We start from the raw sequence: 24266 nt of genomic DNA, 5'->3' as shown, positions 1-24266 counted from the left end.
TTGAGTTGGCGTACACCAAGGTTATTAACCAGGTTTCACTTTGGTTGAAAATATAAAAAAGTGCCTGCCAAAAGCAATAAAAAAAGTCAATCAAGGACCATAATTTGTATTAAGAGTAAATATGGAGTTATGTTACATAATTGTGTTGTGGCCGTAAACAACTGTGTGAAGTATTCAGTCAATTGAATGAAGGGTAAAGAAGTAATCCCAACTTACCCTTAAACTTTTACCAGACTCAATGTGCCCTAAAATTAAATCCTAAGATCCTAAGTCATTCAGGGGCCATATTTTTTTTTTTTAGGATAATAAAGTTATGTTACACCTCATTGTGTGATGGTCCTTCACATCTGTGTGAAGTATTAAGTGAATTGAATGAGTGTTATAAGATTGATAAGTCAAAATGCCACCCTGCCCTAAAACTTTATCCGTTTGGCGATGCCAACGTCTACGTCAGTAGAAGTAAAGCCTCTTTGTTCTACAAATAGTCAAACTAATAAAATAGTTTTTTTGAGAGGAAATTTATTTATTTTTTAATCCAGAAAATGATACACACTTAAAATTTATCAAGCTGATCATAGTTTAAATTAATGCCCATTAGGGTCTTACTACCTTAGGAAATAAACATTTAGAAAAAGTGACTGCACCCATAACCACAGTTATCAACACAGCTGTTCTGTACCATATTGTCAATAACATCTTTCAATAACTGGATTGCACTTTTAGTGAACAGTGATGTTATTCATCCAAACAAATGAATCAGCAGACCATTGTGCTTTTTGCCATTTCAAAAATAATTCTTAAAGACATGATACAACTTCTAATATGTGACCTTTGGTTAAAAAACTATGTGAAAAGTAGTCGACTCATCATTTCAGTTGTCAGCAAAATCAGTGAAGAATGAAAAATAAAGTAATTAAATTTATTTATGACTATCAATGATTTATTAAATGATATGAGCAAACAAAAATGAACATTATCAGTCACAAGCAGTCATAATGTTACCAAATAAACCTGTGCAATAAATTTATTCATTTACTACATAAGCACTTAAACTGTTATGTCATTGTGTAAAAAGCTGTCAGAGAAAACATTAAAAAAATGGTTATGTAAGTGCAATTTTTTTCAAAGACAACGTGATTTTTTTGCCTATATAAGTTAAAAAACTGCAAAGGAATTTCTTTTTATTTCAAAATAATTATCTGTCACATAATGATAAAATAAAATCTCATGATTGTCATATTGATTTAATTTTGATAAATAACAACTTAAAAGCTCTTATGCTAATTTTTGTGTACCGTTTTGTGACAAGTGCGCTTAACATACAGTAGTGTCATGGAGCTTATGCTAAAGCTTGTTTGACAAGCAAGGGGCATAACTCAACAATAATTAGAGCCAGAGTTATCTTTACTTTACATGTGGACATTGTCTCTTGCTACATGTATTTCAAGTTTCGTATGTTGAATATCTTGAATATTTATGACTAGGGTCGAAGGTTTTGCAAGACAAGGGTGACACTAGGGCTACAACATTTTTATTTCAAATGTAGAGAAGCTAAATTTTAGTTGCATTTATTTCAAATATCAATATTCTTATCATTGTTGGTTGTCTACTTAATTCAAGTGTCACCTGTCAGGAGTACCAATACTTGTTCTAGTCAAGGTGACCAGGATATTACCAATATACAATCCATTGACCTTAAAATCAATAGGGGTCATTTAGGGTATTCCAAGTTTGTGGACTCTATGCAAAGTCGTTTTAAAGATATTGATAGGACACACCCCAAATTTGACCAAATGACCCTAAAGAATGAAAGGGTCATCTACCACTATGACCTATGTGCATACCAAATTTGAACACTTTACACCATACAGTAAAAAATTAATATTGACCAAACATAAATGTAACTCAGTCAACACGAATGCCCAATAATACAAAATTTAAGAATGTCCATATACCCTTGTATTTTTTGTCAACTTTTCTTTATAGAATAAACAGACAGAAGGTATACATTTCCATTTACCTGGTTAATTGCCCAGGGCATACTGAGCAGTGACGTTCCCATCATAGTGTTCCACAGAGAAAACCTGAACAATGGAAGTTAAATATATAATCATAAAAACCAATATATGGGAAAATAAGGTCGAGTAAATGCAGTTGACAAGGATAATTTCTAACTTTACCAAATTTCCAGTCTATATCAAAATTAAATTAAACTGGCAATTCCAATATTAAAAATTTATGGAATTTGCTACTGTTTGGTAAGTAACAATCATAGTTAATAAAAGTTTTGGAAAATACAGGTTAATTGGTAGTTTCTGCTTTAACTGCCAAAATTATAAGGTAGATAGGTTGATTTTTTTTATTGATTTTTTACTGAAGTTGTCTCTCAATGTCATTTTCACACAGTAAACTGTCACGATTCGTCTGGGTTCTATTTTTTGTGTTACGCCTAAGAAGTTTTCCCTCAATATATTTATCATAATTATCGTAATTATAGTCAAGGCCAAGGTTTAAACAAATCCTGATGATCTAAGCATTTCTATCATTAATCACACATTTTCAAGCAAGGTTTGAAACAGTTGGATCTCCAAGTGTATACAACTCATTGAAGTGGTTAGAACTTCATACAGAATCTAATTTGAATTTAGAAAGCTGACGTACATGCCGTACAATTTGATCCTCGGAGTGTAACAAATAGAAGAAGTGCAACTTACACCGTGACCCAGCTAGGCTGGGAACCACTAGTCTTTTTTATGTTGCTGATAAGGAACACGCTGGGTACCACATGATGGGGCATAACCTGTAGAGAAATAGAGGGACAAATAATATAAGAGTGGGGAATAACTGCTCCAAATGGTGGGTCCTAGTCTATGTAGCATAGTGGGACATAACCTGTAATGTAAGAGTGGGGAATAGCTCTCCGCATGGAGGTCCTAGCCTGTAAGGTATTAATGGGACATAACCCGTTACGTAAGAGTGGGAAATAGCTCTCCACATGAGATCCTAGCCTGTAAGGTAATAGTGGAACGCAACCCGCAGATGTGAGAGCTAAATACAATAATGCATTAAATGAAAAAATAGTTTTTTTGCATGAACCTATGCGGTGAAGCCTTTTTTCAAAAACAAGACATATGAATAGAATATGTTTTAAATGAGAAATTCTGTACAATGGCAACATAATTTGATAAATATAATTTACACTATTTTTTAGCACTTACAAATGAGCTGTCACTATGTGGTGCAAGTCTGCTGTAGTATTTGTATCTGCTGATGACGGCAGAGGTGGTGCTGTCGGTGCTGCCATAGTTGCTGCCGCTGCTGCTGCCTCCACTTAATGTGACAGGGTTACGTAATATGCGCTCGGTCTTTTGAGGAGAATATGGCTTTGGCTTAGGGGAAGGGTCCCTGAATTATAAAAATATCCATATTTATCACAAAACCATATTTGTACATCCAATAGTTTTCAGGTCACTAATAAAACTTTAAACACTTCTTACATAAAATGTTTGATTTACAGAATATTTTTAAAAGGGATCTTTATATCACAGAAAGTTTCATGTATTTCTTGCTTGCTGTGTTTTTCATCCAAAGTGTCAAATACACAGCATCCAGATCTGCTTATATAAGTAGCAATAGTGCTTATATGTAAAAAGAGTCATTTCTTTATTCGACTAAAAGACAAATCTAAAGGTAAAAATTAACCAATAAAATTACACTTAATACTTTCTATATAGCAAAATTTCCAAACTTTAATGACGATTATAACCCAAATATATATAATGAGTTTAACTCATATTACTCAAATATACATAGTCATTGATTATTTATTTTAGCTGAAAACTAAACTATGAAAAAGTTATTTATTTCTGATAACTTGTTTATTTCTTAAGTCTTTGAATTGTACGTAAGCTGAAAAATTGATTATTATGCACCATTTTAATACCTCAAAAAAATGTTTCCTTTAAGTGGTATCAACGTATCCTTCATTTTAAAATTTCTATCCTTAGAAAAAGGACCAAGTCTATCTATACAATTTGATTGCGCATCTGAGTGAACATTTAACTTTCCAGCCTTGCTTCGCCATTTATCTCAACAACTCCCATGTTAAAGGGACACACCTTACACAATGTGTACTTAGTGCTTGCCCTGCATTGTCAGCCAATCAGGGGCACTAGATTTTTTAAATGTTTTGTTTCTTAATTGTTAAGAATCATTACTTATTTCTGAAGATGGCTCTTCATGATAAAGTAAATTCCTATAACTGCACATGCACATATAGCAACGCCTACAGTTGGCCTGTGCAAAGGCTCATTTTCGTGTCAACGCTGATTTAAATGACGTCTCAATATCTTCCATTGATTGACAGGTCTTTTTGACAGGCGCACAGATTTATTTTAAAGCTGATGCAATTTGGAAGGGGCTAACACTAAGTCAGTTAAAATTTATTTAGTAATGTCATTGTGAATAAGAAACCATGGTCGCTGTGCTGCGCTCCGCTTCCTTAGGTTACTTATTGATATAATATTATTTATAATATTTACAATGAAATTACTTAATAAACTCTAACCTATACATATTATAAACATTTTTTCTTATCAATTACTTAAATAAACAAGAGGCCCAAAAGGGCCTATGCTCTACTTTGTGGTCATATCAATCCAGAGCATGTATGTATGGGTAAAAGGCAACAGACATATGGTTTATGTTTTGTGTTTGGCTTACCTGAAAACGTAGCACGTTCAACATCTGAGCCCAGAAAGTATTGTAAGCAGATTAGTTCCATGAACTATTTTAATATGTGCCAAGTAAAAGTCATCTGACAAAAAAAAAATGCTTTCAAAACTGTACTCATAGTAAAAATTTCTGTAGTTTTAAAAGTTAAAAAAAGTTGGTCAAAAGGTCAAAGTCAAGGGCATCCTAGGACAACATTGATCAATTTGAACAAACATTCACAATCAATTGTGCTGAGATGGATGCACGAACACACAAAAAGATTTTCAAACCTTTCCAGATTTATGTTTACCAAACCTGTGAACCCTGGGTGTGGCCAGTAATGACACCAGGTGCATAACTTAAACATTCACAACCAATTTTGTTAAGATGAATGCGCAAACTACAGAACTTAAAGCTAAAAAATGGCCTTTGGGCTTTCAACAAGAACAAGGCAGAGTAATTGACAAAATCAGCTGCAGAAGCAAAAAGCAAATTGTCTCTCAAAATCCTAGACTTGCAAATTGTCTCCCTTAACTCTAGACTTGAATTTACATGTACATGTAAACTTGGCTAAAAATAAAATTCGCTCATGCAGACCTGGCTAAAAATAGAGAGCATTTCTTTAAAACTTTCATGGCCCATAATCTAGGCATTCATGGGCGGATCTGGCTGGTTTTTGAAAGGAACCGAGCTCTAATGGATATCTAGATACTGTAAAAGTTTCATTGAGATACAATAAAAACTGAAGACTGTATCGTGTTCACAACCAATTGTTTACAACCAATTGTTTACACAATAGCATTTTTTTATACTATCAAGGGCCATAATCTAGGCATGCATGGGCGGATCTGGCTGGTTTTCGAAAGGAACCCAGCTCTAATGGATATCTAAATACTGTACAAGTTTCATCGAGATACAATCAAAACTGAAGACTGTATCGTGTTCACAAGCAATTGTTTACAGACGCACGAACGCACGACCGCACGGACGCACGGATGCACATACTACATACACATTACCATCGCATAAGCTCTTCTGGCCTTTGGCCAGTAGAGCTAAAAATGATTAAAATTCAAAATTGAAAATATAAGTGTCAAATATCTTATTCAATTAAAGCTGCACTCTCACAAATTTACTGTTTTCCAACTTTTTTATTTTTTGTCTTGGAGTTACCAAACTTTGCGTAAATATCTGCAAACCAGCGACTGTTAACAAAAGATCAGATCGCAGATTTTCATATTTCCATTCCAAATTTAATGTTTTTATGACTTAAACCGTTTAAGAAAAATGCATAAAACTTCAATTTTGTAGCGGAAATATGAAAATCTGCGATCTCATCTTTTGTTATCAGTCTTTTATCACTGGTTTGCAGATAGTTACACAAAAATCTGCCTATTCCAAGACAAAAAATAAAAAAGTTGTCAAAACGTTCAATCTGTGAGAGTGCAGGTTTAAAATAAAGTCATAAATTATTATTATTACTATTTTAACTGATATTTCTCCAACCAATCACCAGGAATTGTTGATGAAAAATCAGACTCATTTTTTAGGATTATGGACTATCCCTTTAACTAGGAAAAGCATTAGTGCACAGAAGTAACATACATTAAGGGTTGACAGTGCTCAAATCTAAGATTTACTGCAAATACAGCTAATAAAAAAATGAATGTCAAATGAACATCACATGTTTAAAAACGTGCAGAGAGTAATTATACATTTAATGTTATATAATGCCACAAGTTGTAAGCCTAATAAATTTTTAATGACTGATCTCATATCTTGGAAAAGGATATAAACTTTATTTAAAAAACTTATATAAGAATTCTGTTCATGGTACACTACACAAGCATTATAAAGGGAGCTTTAATTTTATCAGATTTAATAGAAGATATACATGGTATAGGTAGTCAGGTAGTCTATTGCACTCACATTGAAGTTGTAAAAGCTGGAAGCACTTTTTACAGCTATTTGGAGGATTAGTTCAAGGCCTGCATGCCTGATTAAGGTAGCACATCCCTAATGGGCATCATTTCAAACTATGATCAACTTGATAATTTCTCAATGTGCATCATTTCGTGGTTTCAAATACAAAATTTAAAAGAAATTTACCAACTAACATTTTATTTAAGTTTGAATTACCCTACCCCCATTTAAAAAAAATTGATAAAAACATCACCTGAGAAACAAGAACAATCCTTTATTTCATTTATTTTTCAACATTTTGGTAATAATTTGGTATCAGAGTAAAAACAAAATATATTTGTTTTCAGAAATAATACATTTTCGATCACATTATCAACACATATAATCAAACTGTACTGAAATAGCCATATAGTTTTACAATTTTAACAAACTGTTTTGACGCATAAAGATGAACCTTGATGTTTAAAAGCAAAATAAACAAGTTCTTGAAATACTCAAGACCTGTACCTTATTAATAACTTTGCATCAATCAATTGATACCACGGCCCTCCCCCCAGGTCCGGGGAATAGCGGGGACTTTGACTTTCGGTCCAGCCAAGCCCAGGTAAAATCCCTGTCTTGCAGGGACGAACTGCTGGTAAAATCCTCACCAAATGCCCCCGCACCCAGGGACCCTAGGTAAGGCCCATTCCCCGCTATTTTTGGCGCGACTGAAGACAAAACCACCACATTCACCTGGCACTATGGGGCCACCTGGAAGGTAAAAATATGGCCCAGTTCCCCAGCTATCCCCGGACCTCGGGGGCCATGGTTACAATTGACTTCTTTAACCATTTTGGAACATAATGCAAAAAATCAGAATGTTTTACTGCCTCGTTTAAAAGAAATAAAATTCCCAACAACCTATTCAGCCCTGACTGCAATTAAGAAAATTAATTAAGACGCTTATATTTATGTGTAGAAATGATCAATTACTTTTTAATGAAAATACTATATAAACTACTGTAAAAAATGTTAGCTTAAAAAAAGAAAAAAAAAGCTTCTGGATGGATTCGAACCGCTACAAAGAAACCCTCAAAAGATTTGTATAGACCTATGCTTAACAACAAAGGCTAAAGCATTAAAATTGAAGAATTTCAAGTGGAAGTTTTCATAAGGGGTGTGCTACCTTAATGATGTTACAGCTTTCATAACAGGGTTCAAATTTAGAGGTCACTAGGCTGCTAAAAGTACATTTAGTAAATGGATAAAAATTCAGATAATAAAAGGTGTAGAATGTCATGACCTCTCAATGTTTTAGCAAGTACATGTAACTCTTTTCCAAAGTTCAAACTGTAGTTATTTAACCCTTAGGCTGCTGATGGCAATTTTAAAGGCTTTGCAAACAGCTTGGGACCAGACCAGACACCGAGTAATTCGATGCCTGGTCAGGTTCCAAGCTGTTTGCCACTCAGTCAATATATCCCCAAAGTTTTAAGTAAATTGAAAGAAATTTAGAATAAACCAGACCACATTTTTGAGCAAACGACAATTTACCCAGCATGCAAAGGGTTAAATACCTATTCTACAAATCAGGCCTCACCAAATTGATAACTTGTTCATCCGCTTTTTTCCGAAAGAGCGCATTAATAATAAAAATATTTGTTTTGCATTTAGCAAGAAAGAGGAGCAAGCGAAGAGCGATAAATATTTATAGTCACTTTTACTCACATTTTATTCACTTATTAACTAAACAATGATATTGTAAACAGTACAAGGATAACATCCAGTGAAATAATGATATCACTACAAGAAAATTTTATACAAATCTTAGTTTTGAAATCAAACAAACTCTATTTCAGATCAAGCAAATGTATTGCTTTAAACTTTTTAATAAATGAAATAATTTTAAACCACAGGTTTCTAGTTGTTAAGTATTTAAGCAAAGTTATTTAAAAAAAAGCCTAGGTTTTCCACTGTTTCCATTGGAAAACCAGGTTAAAAATAATTATCTATTAAAAACAACTTTGGCACATCTTATGCCATGGAAATGGCTCGACAAGGTGACTTGAAAAAGAACTCACAAATAATTGGCATTTGCAATAAAATATAAGCTACAGCTATCACTCTTGCAATGACTACACAATAGGCATTGGTAGCCATTTTAGTTCAGTAAGGGAATTTTCAAAAAACCTACACTGTACCTCTAACCCTTCAGGCACCAAGTATGTCACAAAATATTCCAGCCAGCACCAGGTTTATTCCAGGCTCTCTCAGAATTTAATGTGTACCTATTTTAAACTGGCATAATTTCCTCATTTTTTGAGATATCTCGTTCAAATTTGGACAAGTAGTAGAAAACAAACATATATACAAACAGGAGCTGTCACAGAGACAGCACGCTTGACTATTCTGCCGCTTTTCAGTGTAAGGATTGAAAAGTTTCGGCAAAACATGCATGGATCACTGTTAGATTAGATTTCAATGCAATACATGATGTGCTGAGATATTAACATAAATGTGGTTACATGGTAAATTTTAACCAGAGTTTTTAAGTCTAATAATAAAGAGCAATTATTTGCAAAATACAGTTATCTAACTTGGTTATTCAGTTACGTTGGGTGGTTGAATACCATTGTATAAAGTCTCAACGCAATACATCAAGTAGCAAGTAACATGCAAGACCTTCACCAGAATTTCTAAGTCTAATAATAAAGGTGCGAAAATTATATAATATGAAAGATAGAGTTATCTTACTTGATTAAATAAGAAGGTTAAATGGTTGGGAGCCTGTGGGTAAAGTTTCAATGAATACATGATGTATTCGCTGAGGTATTGACTTAAAAGTGGTTACATGCAAAACTTTAACCAGAATTTCTATGTCAAAAAAGGGGCCATTATTTGAATGTAATGCAAACTACAGTTATCTAACTTAAATGGATGTAGGTTGGATGGTTGAGTACCATTGTATCAAGTCTCAATGCAATACCTCAAGTAGTTGCTGAGATATTAACCTATGTGTGCTTACACACAAAACCTTAACCAGAATTTCAAAGCAAATAATAAAGGCCTATTATTTGCATTAAATGCAAACTAGAGTTATATTACTTGGTTAATTAAGTAGGTTGGATGGTTGAGTACTATAGTATAAAGTCTCAATGCAATACCTCAAGTAGTTGCTGAGATATTAACCTATGTGTGCTTGCATGCAAAACCTTAACCAGAATTTCTAAGTCGAATAATAAAGGCCTATTATTTGCATTAAATGCAAACTAGAGTTTTTTAACTTGGTTAATTAAGTAGGTTGGATGGTAGAGTACCGTTGTATCAACTCTCAATGCAATACCTCAAGTAGTTGCTGAGATATTAACCTATGTGTGCTTGCACGCAAAACCTTAACCAGAATTTCTAAGTCGAATAATAAAGGCCTACTATTTGCATTAAATGCAAACTAGAGTTTTCTAACTTGGTTAATCAAGTAGGCTGGATGGTTGAGTTCCATTATATAATGTCTCAATGCAATACCTCAGGTAGTTGCTGAAATATTAACCAATGTGTCCTTGCATGCAAAACCTTAACCAAGGTGTGACGCCAACGCCGACGCTTGGGCGAGTATAACATTCATATAAAGCAAAAAAAAAATACTTCAAGAAAATACAAAAACACTTTCAGCATAGATATTTAACATTTCAATGATTTTAATATATGAAATATATATATATTTTCATTTTTATATAGTTGAAATATACACATAAATATCGAAAAAGCAGCAAACATTTATTCACAACACAATGTGTGATTCATATTTTTTTCCAATCACACAGTCTGACACATTTTTTCTCTCTTTTTGACTTACATTTATTATATGTAATATAAAAACTATACACAATTCTATCTTCGGCTTTTTTATGTTTTTGTGTGGTTAAGCTCCTGGCATGGCATGAAGCATATAGGAACGTCAATCAGCTTTATATTTAGCGTACTCGTACTGTACATGACCATTGCGCCTCGGCAATGAATACCTCCACCTTGAGCACGCCCTCGTTTCCTCACAGGAACAGGAATTTCATGATCCGCTGCATCTGAGGAATCTGAAATTTTAATAAGCAATATTTTTTAAATTAGCAATATTTTTTAAATTAGCAATATTTTTTACAAATGTTCTGTTTAGTATCTGTATGCATTACTGATGCAGTTTGAAAATAACACTAGAATAAAATTGAAGATGCAGGAATATCAGTGGTTCTCATTTCTGAGCCAAACTTTTTGTATTACGGTAGATGCATGGTAAATGATTTAAATAAACACTATACTTTGATCTGTAGCAAAATAAAAGCAAACATGCATAGATCATTAAATGTAAACTTTTGAAGGAAAATCTACTACAAACAAGAGCTGTCACAGAGACAGCGCGCTCGATTATTCCGCCGCTTTATGGATTGAAAAGTTCTGGCGAAACATGCATGGAGCACTGTTAAATTAGATTTCAATGCAAAACATGATGTGCTGAGAAATTAACATAAATTTAATCTGAAAATATTTGTGGTACGCTGATTTTAACGTAAATTCTAAGTCGTAAAAGGGGGATAATTTTGTCAAACTGCGTGATAGAGTTACCTCCTCCTGTGTACAGGTTGGGGGCATGATGGTGAACAAGCTTGCTAAGTTTCAAAGCCAGATGTCAATGGACTTTGAAAATATTTGAGGTTGTACGCAAACTTTAATGTTAATTCTAAGTAGAAAAAGGGGCATAATTTTGTCAAAATGCTTGATAAAGTTTTCTCCCACCTCAGATAAGTAGATCCAATAATTCAACCATGCTAGAAATTCTTATCTTGCCCACGGGCGAAGAAAAAATGCCCGTATGGAACTTCGTTTTAATGGTCACCATATTGCAATTACCTCCTTTGTTGAAGACTGTCGTCTGTAGCATCATGGAAACCTTGTCGTGTGGCAATATTTAGAACGCTAATTAATTATTTCTCGCTTCAAATGCCACCATAAAACAGTTTTAACGCACCTTTCAAGAAATAATGCTTCACTCTCCTTTGAACTATTTAAAGACCGATTTGACTATTAACATAATCTGAATCACTGTGGCATATCCATGACAACCACGAATTAGCGCATATCCATACGCAATTTTTATTTCTAAGCACAAAAGAGTTCCAGCAAAAAATACATGTTTACTTCATTTTGTTTAACTGGTGTGGGAGAAAAAGCATCTACCATAGCCGCTCGTGTAAGATAGGTTCATCCCGACCCTGGAGCAGGGTGTTTTGCGGAAACGAGGCTCGTTTCCGCAAAACACCCTAGCTCAGGTCGGAATGAACCTATCTTACACTTTCGGCCATGGAAGATACTTATAATCTCCTCCTGTGTACAGGTTGGGGGCATTATGGTGACCAAGCGTTCTAAGTTTCAAAGCCAGATGTCAATGGACTTTGAAAATATTTGAGGTGGTACGCAAACTTAAACGTAAATTCTAAGTAAAAAAAGGGGCATAATTTTGTTAAAATGCTTGATAAAGTTACCTCCTCCTGTGTACAGGTTGGAGACATGATGGTGAACAAGTGTGCAAAGTTTCAAAGCCATATGTCAATGGACTTTGAAAATATTTGAAGTGGTACGCAAACTTTAACATAAATTCTTAGTAAAAAAAAGGGCATAATTTTGTTTAAATGCTTGATAAAGTTACCTCCTCCTGTGTACAGGTTGGGGGCATGATGGTGAACAAGTGTGCAAAGTTTCAAAGCCATAAGTCAATGGACTTTGAAAATATTTGAAGTGGTAAAAAACTCTTACAAAAACTTTAACATAAGTGGTTACGCCAACGCCGACGCCAACGCTCGGGTGACTAGGCTAGCTCTCCTTATTCTTCGAATAGTCGACCTAAAAATACATCAAATTTGCTATAATAGCAGCAAAGAAGCTAAAAAACCCTAAGAAGTTACACAAGAGCTGTCACAGAGACAGCGCGCTCGAATATTCAGCCGCTTTTCGGTGTATGGATTGAAAAGTTTTGGCGAAACATGCATGGAGCACTGTTGGATTAGATTTCAATGCAATACATGATGTGCTAAGATATTTACATAAACTGAATTGGAAAATATTCAAGGTGGTACGCAAACCTTAACGTAAATTCTAAGTCGAAAAAGGGGTATAATTTTGTCAAATTGCTTGATAGAGTTACCTCCTCCTGTGTACAAGTTGGGGGCATGATGGTGAACAAGTCGGCAAAGTTTCAAAGCCAGATGTCAATGGAATTTGAAAATATTAGAGGTGGTACGCAAACTTTAATGTAAATTAAGTCAAAAAAGGGGCATTATTTTGTCAAAATGCTTGAGGTACCTCCTCCTGTGTACGGGTTGGGGGCATGATGGTGAACAAGTGTGCAAAGTTTCAAAGCCATATGTCAATGGACTTATATTTGAGGTGGTACAAAAACTCTTACAAAAACTTTAACATAAGTGGTTACGCCGACGCTCGGGTGACTAGGATAGCTCTCCTTATTCTTCGAATAGTTGAGCTAAAAATACACACCTGAAATTTCTACCTAGCCAGGTGTAGCAGGTGCAGATTGGAAACTGCTTTCACTGTAACTGAATTCTCGTCAGACATGTCCGAAACCTATTCAAACTTTGGATCAACACTTTCACTGCCATTCACGATGAAATTTAGCACTTCTTACCCAATATATATATGTTTCTCTTTAGAGGGAGCCATATTGAAACAAACGCAATCGTCCAAAATTTAATCAACCTTTAAATGGCTGTAGAATTGTCATTTGTTCACATATTTTCAAGAATCAGAAAGTTAAATAATTGTTAGAGCCGGTGTTTTGATAACTTTTACAATCAAAAATCGCGGTTTAGGTTAGAGAGCAGTAAATGTCGCCTGCAATCGCTGAAATGTGGGAAAAGGCTGTATTCCACTAAACAAATGCGCGCTCGTAAAATGAATAACTCTGTTTTTTTTAAGATGGTGCGGGCGCAAGTGATATAAAAATAATAAAATTTTTTTTGCCTTATTGAAGAAATAGGTGGAGGAAATCCAATGAGCAAGTTATTAATTTGGTGAGGCCTCATGTACCGGTAGATTTGTTCTAGATCGCGGCCACTTCACTATTTTTAAACATCAGCGGTATTATGGCATAGAGTTGAAGGTTTATTAAAGTGATGAATAATGGTCTGCTGTCCTTGTCCTTCTTGTGGTACATTGACTGTCAAATTATACACAACATCCTTCACATGAGTTTTAATTTTTACTTAGTAGTTTAAATCAAAATATCATTAACAATCATGCAATTTGAAGATTTCAAAAAGCATGTTTTGACAAGTCAGCAAGAAAGTTCTCAGGCCACTTGCTTTTTGTTAACCCTGTCCTGTTGAAATAAAATTTTTTATGTATTTGCAAAGTCTGACACAAGTCCTTGAAATTTTAGACTTCTGAGAGATGGAAATACTACAAACTGTAACAAACACATTGGTTCACTGTTCGCTTGGTGTTTCTTTATATAAACAACAGATGTTTGTCAAACATTATGTCCCCCTGAGCGCCATGTTGTCAGGATTATATGGACAATCGAATGAAATATGCTTGGACCGAAATGACAGCTGATTTGTCACTGACATTGGATGCCGTTGAGGAAGTTTTAAGATTATGACCATTCAAAGTGTGAGGATAGAGTATGTTATGATCATGACCTTTGACTCTATGACCTCAAAATGCATAGGAGTCATCAGATGGTCACCAAAAACCTGAATGTCAAGTTTGCGGGCCATGGCTGCGAGCATTGTCAAGTTATCACACAGACAAGCTTTTTTTGTTCAAGGTCACTGTGACCTTGACCTTTGATCTGATGACTCCTAAATCATCTACTCGTCAGGCTCAGCCTCCATGTCAAGTTTGATGATCATAGGTCCAGGCATTGTTGAGATATCACTGGGAGAAGCTTTGCTAACTTTTTCGCATTAAAGGTCACTGTGACGGTTAACTTTGTCTCGAAGACCCCCAAAATCAAAAGGGGGTCATCTACTACTCAGGGCTGACCTTCATGTCAAGTTTGATGATCTTAGGTCAATGAATTGTTAAGTTTGCTTTAAAGGTCACTGACATTGACCTTTTGACCCCTAAAATCAATAGGGGTCATCGACTGGTCAGGCCCAACCTCCAGGTCAAGTATGAGGGCCATGGGTGCAGGCATTGTTGAGTAATCACTCGGACCACTCTTTATCATTTAAGGTCACTGTGATCTTGACCTTAGGCCCGATGAACCCCAATATCAATAGGGGTCAAATACTGGTCAGGCCCAACCTCCAAGTCAGGTATGAGGGCCATGGGTGCAGGCATTGTTGAGTTATCACTTGGACAACTCTTTATCATTAAAGTTCACTGTGACCTTGACCTTTGACTCAACGAGCCCTTAAATCAATAGGGATCATCTACTGGTCAGGCCCAACCTCCAAGTCAAGTTTAAGGGCCATGGGTGCAGGCATTGTCGAGTTATCACTCGGACAACCCTTTATCATTAAAGGTTACTGTGACCTTGATCTTTGGCCTGATGAACCCCAATATCAATAGGGGTCATCTACTGGTCATACCCAACCTCCAAGTAAGGTTTGAGGGCCATAGGTGCAGGCATTGTAGAGTTATCACTCGGACAACTTTTTATCAATAAAGGTCACTGTGACCTTGACCTTTGACTCGATGAGCCCTTAAATCTATAGGGATCATCTACTGGTCAGGCCCAATTTCCAAGTCAAGTTTAAGGGTCATGGGTGCAGGCATTGTTGAGTTATCACTCGGACAACCCTTTATCATTTAAGGTCACTTTGACCTTGACCCGATGACCCCAAAAAACAATAGGGGTCATCTACTGGTCAGACCCAACCTTCAAGTCAGGTTTGAGGGCAATTGGTGCAGGCATTGTAGAGTTATCACTCAGACAACTTTTATCATTTAAGGTCACTGTGACCTTGACCTTTGACCTGATGAGCCCTAAAATCAATAGGGGTCATCAACTGGTCAGGCCCAACTTCCATATCAAGTTTGATGACTATAGGTCTAGACATTGTTGAGTTATCACTCGGACAAGCTTTAAAATTATTTTATCATTAAAGGTCACTGTGACCTTGACCTTTAACCCTATGTGCCCTTAAATCAATAAAGGTCATCTACTGGTCAGGCACAACCTTCATGTAAAGTTTGATGACCATACATCCAGGAATTGTTGAGTTATCACTCGGACAAGCTTTGGTCTACCGACGGACCGACCGACCAACCTACCGACCGACATGTGCAAAGCAATATACCCCTCTTCTTCAAAGGGGGGCATGATTAGGCTTACTAAATGACTAACTCTAGCATCAACACCAAACAAATGTTGTGCACTTAGATAAGAACTAGTCAGACAGAACGTTCATTTTCTTTTGGGTTTACTTTACTAGTTGGTGAGCACACTATTTCTGTTGCATCGTTTCAACAAAAAATCAATTTGATTCCTGATCAACTCCATATAGCAGGATTTTTTTTAAAAGTGGCACTGGGGGTTGTTTCATCAAGGATATTAGTAGCAATTTGGTACCTAGAAAGAATTTAAACAGTGCAGTACAAGGTACAAAATTCTTCCTGATGATCATCCTTCTGATCAAGGGCCCCCTGATGTTTAGAGGAAAAGGCGGGAATGCATTAATCAGCCTTAAAAAAGTATAATAAATATTGATTGATCCTTTGATTTTTTTTAATATAAGGGATTGCAACAAATAAATTCAATACTTGAGCACACAAATAATCTCCTACAGGAGTACTTGAGTATTTGAAAAATCTTGAATTGGTTTTTGAAAGAGCCATGTACATGCTTCAAGCTTACAACCTTATATGTGGGTCATGATGATGTTATATTGGCAATTTCCATCTATGTTTTTCATCTTTAAAAGAGGGAGTATTTATGTAGTACCGGTACATCAGAAAATGAATAAAAATCAAATGAAAATGTTTTTATTTCTATACAGTAGAGATGTGGTTTGTCCTGTATATTTCATTTTATTAGTATTATTTGGTGCAAATTTTAATTTAGAAAAAAAAAGAATTGTGTGCGAGATGAATTGCAATAAAAATATCATGAAGTGTCATTGTTGTAAATTGGGCCCCCTTCGTTGACAGTTTATATAGTCTCACAAGAACTGTCATTTAAATGTACTATGCATGGACTAGAGTGACCGTAAATGTGTCTTGTCATTCTCATTTATCAGAGGTTTGATCATAATAAGCCTAACTCTCTTGCACTCACTGCCATCAAGAGCAAAACTATCAATAGATTATTTTCCTGATATCATCGTCGACCAACCAAAATGCTTGTTACATTAAGAAACTTAACTATTTATCACTGACCATCAATAAGCTGTTTTGAAGCTTGTTTATTTTACATTAATTTTGTAAAGTTAATTAAGCACTCTGTTTTGATACGACTATAAGATATTTTTAGCAAATATCTATTTCAGCGATTTACATTTAAAACACAAGACATTCAGGTACTTAATTTCATAATGGACACATATTTTAATAAAGTAATAGTTTAAACGTGCAAAAGTCAATCATAAAATATTGAAATAAAGCTATGAAACACACTCTTAATCTTAAACAATCAATACAAGATGCACATATTTCAATTGTATTTTTCAAACGCAAGTAGTTTTAAGGACAATATGATTTCATTTTCATCGGGACTAAAGTGGGGGAGGTGGGGGACAATATTGTGCGAGTGTTCTTCAGGGGTGGATGTGTGGAGTGTGGGTATATTGACGTTAACACAATAAATTGTTCACACTTTTGTACGATAATCATATAAATATTTTGATATTTATAACATTCAATCAAGTTCCATTTCTTTAAATACATATTTGATATGAAAAAGTAATTACGGATAATTGCCAGATCATAATCAATCAAGCATAGTAAATTATTATAATCCCTAAAATTTGTCAAAACAATAAATGTGGTAATCATAAATATATTCCTCTCAATGTCGTAGTGCATGTCATAAACTGGATCAATATTGCATTTCTGCAGAGATGACACATGGAGGGGCCAAAAACCAATATCGCGCATTCCAAAAAACCAGTCCGAATAAATATTGTGACTTATTAATTGTCCCTCGGATTCCTCATTTTAATTGTGTATGTAAGGCTCTTTTCCATTGGCTAAGGTCAATCACTACGGTTTGCTGACTTCAAGAGAATCCATTAATAAGAAACAGCGAAACGTTTCTGACTGGCTAAAATTTTCGCTGTTTGCACTCAGAACTGGGTCGATTGAACCAGAGAGTCGTACGCATAGCATCACCACTCTGGTGTATGAGAATGGTGTCTTATTGGCAACATGCAAGAACTGTAACATTGCCTGTATTACGTGCATTTAGTGCAATTTAAAACAACATTTGTTTTCAAGTACTTGAGTAGTGAATTAAAATACAATGTAAGAGTATTCCTTGCCATCCCTTATTTCTATGTTTAACTTTTTTTTTACTTAAGTCACTTTCATGATCAAAAGAAAATAAGCATATGGTTTGTGTACAGATAAAAATATATAATATCTTTAGGTCATCACTTCAAACAAGCCAATCAGAGGCAAGTATTTCAGGTACGCTATATTGGCTATTGGTGTATGTAAATGAGTCAACTCACATACTGGGACTTGATGTCATACTCAATTTTCTATTTACCGGTACTCAATATTTTAATGATAAACTACAAGTCAATAATAGTTCATGCATTACAAATTAAACAGACCACCAGATCACTGTTGCCCCATTTGTTGAAGTGCTAATACAAGTATGAAGTAAAGTTATTAACCACCAGTACAAGACTTCTTTGTTAAAAATCATATAGTTAAGATGGAAATGAACGACTTTGAGAATCAATGGTATGATTAAGTACAAGTTAGTACTATATGGTACAATGCATTGTCTGACACTGATATACAACAGTTCTACAATATTTGTGTCAGAGAGTATAAATGTCTGATTTTCCCAAATTGCACAAAAGGTGGTTGATTTGATAAAATTATATTATAAATGAAACGCAAGTACCATTACCATTATAAATTTGCCACTATTTTGTGAATTCTCATTCTTTATATCAATCCACTTTGGAAACATAGCAAGTTCATAAATCAATGTGAGCCATTGAGTAGGCTCAAATAGGTGCAATCAATTAAATGCACAAGGAATTTATATGTGGTGCATAATAAAATTTCACTGATGGCTGAATATAATGGCCAGGCACACATAAATTTATATACACTTGTGAAAAATATGAAATTACTAGACTCACTAAAGAGGCTATGCAGCGGTGCTTGTTATCATATGCTTCTTCCAATTGCAAAGTCATGATTTGCTGAAACACAGTGAACTTTTTGGAAATTATTGCCAATATTCATCTCTTCTCGTTTTAACAGCTATCACATTCAATTTTTAATTGTTCCATATGATTCTTTCTTTCATATTATCAATATGAGATTTTCACTGCAAACTGTAAGAGAGTAATAGTGAAAATATTAACTTGAAGAAATGCTTTTAAATTCAATTGTTACTTCCCTTTGATTAATACTGAATACCTCAATTTCGAAACAGCAGATTTTGTCAAGAAAAGAAAAGATTGTTTCAATACATATTTTTTTTTTAAATTAATAACTTTGTTTTTTTGGAAATGCCCCGGCAATCCTATAGTTCAAACATGTTTCTGAAGCTAAATGCTTGAACATTTGCATTCAGACAAAAAAACACTTCAAACGTGAAACAAAAGCTCAAATATTATAAACAAAATTTATGTTATAAATACATCCATTTAATTACTTTTCAAAATGTCTGACTTTGTTATACAATCTGAATCATTCAGAAAATTCACACGACAATCAATAAAATGCTCCAGCTCACACTCAAATGTCAACAACACCATCGTTCATGTCACTCCTCGGCTGGAAAATGAGCTACAATCAAATCAGACTGATCTTTGGTAGTTTTTAAGATTGATTGAATTCCCATGAATCAGGAAACAAACTCCAAAATATTTTAATTCACAGTTAATCCACATTTTATTCATAAATGGTGGCCAATTCAATTTGGTCAATTCATGCCCTGTTTTATTTGTTTTGTGCATGAATTGTTATTATTTGGACCGTAAATGCATTAATAAAAGTCTATTGGAGAATGTTCATAAATGTTTCACTCAAACTGAAGTCAATAAAAAAAACTGAGAAAAAAACATTGAGAACTTTTTCTCAACAAGCTGGCATGGGGAAGTCATAGGCGCTCAAAACTGTGCTTAAACAGCTTCCCAAAAGTAACAGGGGAATGAAAAAGGCGGCATTTAGAAAAATGAATTAATATAACAGTATATCTCTACAAAAACATATGCGGAACAGAAAAACTCAATTTCAGTGATCAATAGTATTTAATACACTCATGGTGGAAATTTCTTCTACACTTGTGAAATAAAATACAATCTTTTACTATAAAACTCCATTTTGAACTACTCTGTTTTCCATGTCCTGCATTGAAAATATCAGGTTTTATGTTTTTTCGGAGCTTCCATCGAAATATGAACTTCCATGCCATCAATTTTCTTGCATGTTAATATTTTGATAAAATATTACCTCATTTGCAACTTACAACATATTTTTTTTCAATTCCACAAAAGTGTATTCAAACAAAGCATTTTAATTTTCCAAAGTATGATCCAAGGTCAATGAAACATTGACTGATTGTGATATTTCTAATTCTCAACTATTTACCTTGTACCATTGGGAGTTTAATACAAAATGTTGGAAATTACTTTACTTCAGTGTTCAATTTTGAAGATTTAGCCCATTTATTATGGAGTATATAGCATACCAATAACTTCCAAACTTCATGAAAAATAAGCTATGACTTTGTACCATTCTTTTGAAAATTATTTTTCTCTTTCTTAATAGACATAAATTTCAAAGATTTAAAGTTGGAATTAAATCAAAATGCTACTTTAGCAAAATGAATTCTTCATCTAAATGTACGCTGAAAACCAATCATATATACAAAACATACATTAATCATATAGGGATAGTAACTTGAATGAAGTGTTATTTTTTATGCCATGAGTGGTGACTCAGCAGCCAGAATATTATACTACAATAGGCGACACCATACGTGATAGATGTACAGCAATTATGGGCGCGATATAATATATCCAAGATGTCTCCAACAGCTAGTACTTTTCAAGCAAAAATTTCAAATGCATAGGCTGTTCAGGACAACTGTCAATGAGGAGGCTCTCACCCCAACTTTTGATGTGCGGTTTTCAAGAGTCTTTCTTAAGGACTATTCCAGACTTCAGTAGGAAATACTGTGAAATGCAAACTTTAAAAAAGTTTAATATTATTTTCACTCCAGCCTCAAACATTTGTCAAGTCAGATATCAGACCCTCATTGTAAATAATTTAATTACAGTTTAACCAGGATTCAAAACTTTTACATGATTTATTCTTAATAGAACACTCTAAATTGATTTCTACCGTTTAATAATAAATATTACAGAGGTTACTTGGATGGAAAGGATTTGAGAAAAACATGAAAGGAAATTTAATATGCAATAAGGAAAGGGGGTTTACAACCTCATTTAGAAATAATTAACTGAGTGAATGACTTCATTTTCATAAAAAAAAATGTTTTGACAGTGTGACACTCGTGACTCTTGAGTCATTTCTCTTTTCTTTTTGCCAATCGGACTCAAAATACCTTGAGGAGTCGCTTGGGTTAAATGACGATAGAAGCGGACTTCTGTCGTCCTCAACACTGTTCACGGAATGGCTCATGATAAATTTACTTTTAAAAATATAATAACTCCCATTTTGACAGGAAAGTTCATGACCTTTGGATATGTTTAGTTATAACGTCATGTTTACGAAAACGGCTGTTTGAGACATAGAGTAATATTTACAAACGGTAGCTGACTACGCAGTCATCTCTTTTTACCTGTATCGTCGATCGGAGAACTTTTTCTTTTGTACATATTTTGATTATGAACATATCTACTGTTTACATTAAACTGCATAACGTTGACACCGGTACCATCAATTGTGCTAACGTTTGGGGCCTTTCCGAGTCTAGAATCTACATACGCCAACGGTATGGAAAGCTTGATAAAATATTGACTTGATTTTTTGTTTATACTTAAACTCAATAATGAAACAATAAACGGTTAAAATAACTAACAATGTTGTTCAATTGTCTCACCAAATTATTTTTACATGGTTAAACTACATTATTTGTTGTTGTTTTAATTATCGCACCGTGAACCGTGATGATGTCGCTTAATGCTCAAGACACAGCTTACTTTCTCACACATGGCCAAGTCCTCAGTCAAACCGCATCGCGTACTTTAAGACACATACAATGTATCACGATTTTGAGTCAAACCGCATCGCGTACTTTAAGACACATACAATGTATCACGATTTTGAGTCAAACCGCATCGCGTACTTTAAGACACATACAAGGTATCACGATTTTGAGTCAAACCGCATCGCGTACTTTAAGACACATACAATGTATCACGATTTTGAGTCAAACCGCATCGCGTACTTTAAGACACATACAATGTATCACGATTTTGAGTCAAACCGCATCGCGTACTTTAAGACACATACAATGTATCACGATTTTGAAGAGTAAATGAATTATACGCCGTGCATATATACACTGCGCGTTTTTTGGTTCGGAAAATCAGAATAAGTAGAAGTAACAATTACATGGCAATTACGGACACCAGTGTTCTTAAATGAGTTGTCTGTTGTTGTAGCATTAAGAAGCGGCCAAATGTGCACCGCGCATTCTAAAATGCTTGCACTCGTTAGCCGGCTGGTTTGGAGCACCAATCTGAATATAGTACATTTCAGTGGAACCGCCCGGTTAATATTGTGGCATCCGATGTCCTTCAAAAATGTCTCTGGGTCACTTTTAACCGGTTGGGTAGGAAGCAAATATGAATAAAATACATTTCAGTAGACTCGTGAAGATTGTGGATTCCGATATCTGTGTCACTTTTAACCACAACGGTTTCATAGCGCCGGTCCTTTTGCCCGCTGTGCGATCTCATATGTCGTATGCACTCCATTTGACCCGCGGCTTGATCGGACGGCGACACCGAGCAGATGAATGGAGATCTGGTATCCAATCTTCCGCTAAAGCAATTATTTATTTATCAGACTCTCACGCCCTTCTTAATGCAACGACGGTAGGATCATTGTAGTACATGCACATGTGTAACATGTCATATATTTTGCACTATATACCTACGATTTCCGAAAACTTCTTTTGCTTAAATCTAAATTTTGTCAATTGAAAATAAATAGAAACGAAAACGTTGGAACGTTGGGTTGCGGACATGGCCGGACAGGGGTAAGAGTCTGTTTGATGTCTCAAGTTTCACTTCAGATGGATATCTCGACGAGACCTGGAGAGGTGAATGCCTTGTTAACGCGGCGGCCATTGGCGGCGATTTTATTCAAAGTGTCCTCATCATCCGTCAGGCTGCGGGCAGCTGTGAGAGAAGACAATAGGTCGGCTTGGGCGGCAGTTGGCTGGGTGGCATCAGTACCTAAAATATTTATCGAAATAAGCTGAAATAACCACATGATTGGCTTTCAAAACTAAGTTAGGTTAAAGCACGGAAGTATCAAACCGCCCCTGGTTATTAACATTGCCATAGCATACAAACTCAATTGTAGTTATTACTGTTTATATGAGGGTTTAGTGTTTCCTTTGCTCATGTTGCCGCATAAAGTGGCCTGAGAGATTCAATTAGTGTATATACACTTTGACTTGACACACTATGAAAAAATAAAGAGTTCTGTAAATACTATTACTAGTACGTACATTGATTAAGAAAGTCTCTTTTATATCGATAAAGATATGTGTTGTCTTAGACAACAGTTTTCAAAACACACTGTGTGTTCATGGAACTTATCTGCAAGCTACTAATTCATATACTTTCAGTCAATAAGACCCAGACTATTTCAAAAAATCTACCTTGCTGGGTTTTCTTATTCCCGCTTTTCGACAGCCACCATGGTTTTTTGGTGCAGGGAGCCCAGCCTTTCAGAGCGATGTCGCCAAAGTAATAGGTCTTCAGTTCAAAATTAGCATCAGGCTGAGCCAAAAAATACTCGGTTTCATATGCGAACATAAATATGTACTCTCTGGCATCCAAGTACGTGTGCTCGGGACCGTAATCCAGAAATTTCTGAAGTTCAGCCTCGGGTACCTTGAAAAACAGCGTGTCTTTAATAGCTGCGTCGGCGAATGCGGGCTCTATCTGCCGAGCCAGACACTGAATCAGACAATTTGGTAAGATTTTTCTAAAACAACCCATCTTCTGCTTATAGGCAATGCTCGCAATGCTAGCGAATAATCCAGGTTAATTCGTTGCTTGGTAACTATCAATTGTGACGTCACCTGTGTACGGCACGTTGTGAAAAAACTTTTGACGTCATTTTTATCAACGTTGTGAAATAACGTTGCTAATAACCACATTTTGGGGAATATGCCGTAGTCCTTATCCAAACAACACATTTTACTTGAACATTATGCCATAAAGAAATGTAATACTAAATCTACA

At 35.0% G+C, this 24266-nt stretch overlaps 2 protein-coding genes across 4 annotated transcripts in view; both read right to left on the bottom strand.

Moving 5' to 3' along the window:
* LOC128213491 (sodium-coupled neutral amino acid transporter 9-like) overlaps positions 1-21685 on the bottom strand; it is a 63531-nt gene extending 41846 nt beyond the window's left edge. For 2 of the 3 annotated variants that reach the window (XM_052919232.1, XM_052919233.1), the window contains exons 1-4: positions 21386-21685; positions 3219-3405; positions 2715-2800; positions 2021-2084 (exon numbers count right to left, since the gene is read on the bottom strand). In XM_052919232.1, the coding sequence (XP_052775192.1) occupies positions 2021-2084; positions 2715-2800; positions 3219-3405; positions 21386-21462 (414 nt within the window). In that variant the 5' untranslated portion in view covers positions 21463-21685. Of the gene's footprint in view, positions 1-2020; positions 2085-2714; positions 2801-3218; positions 3406-3943; positions 5806-21385 lie in introns of those variants that run through there. The other variant, XM_052919234.1, reaches the window with a different exon arrangement.
* A 117-nt stretch (positions 21686-21802) lies between these two features.
* Positions 21803-24259, bottom strand: LOC128213492 (uncharacterized). The gene is made up of 2 exons (XM_052919235.1): positions 23678-24259; positions 21803-23246 (listed from the first exon to the last, which is right to left on the bottom strand). The coding sequence occupies exons 1-2, from the start codon at positions 24018-24020 to the stop codon at positions 23080-23082; spliced, it is 510 nt and encodes a 169-aa protein (XP_052775195.1). The 5' UTR covers positions 24021-24259; the 3' UTR covers positions 21803-23079.
* Between the last annotated feature and the right edge of the window lie 7 nt (positions 24260-24266).

This window comes from Mya arenaria, chromosome 13 (genome assembly GCF_026914265.1).
Source record: "Mya arenaria isolate MELC-2E11 chromosome 13, ASM2691426v1".
Classification (NCBI taxonomy): domain Eukaryota; kingdom Metazoa; phylum Mollusca; class Bivalvia; order Myida; family Myidae; genus Mya; species Mya arenaria.
Note: the sequence above shows the minus strand (reverse complement) of the source record. Positions and strands in the feature narration are given on the sequence as shown.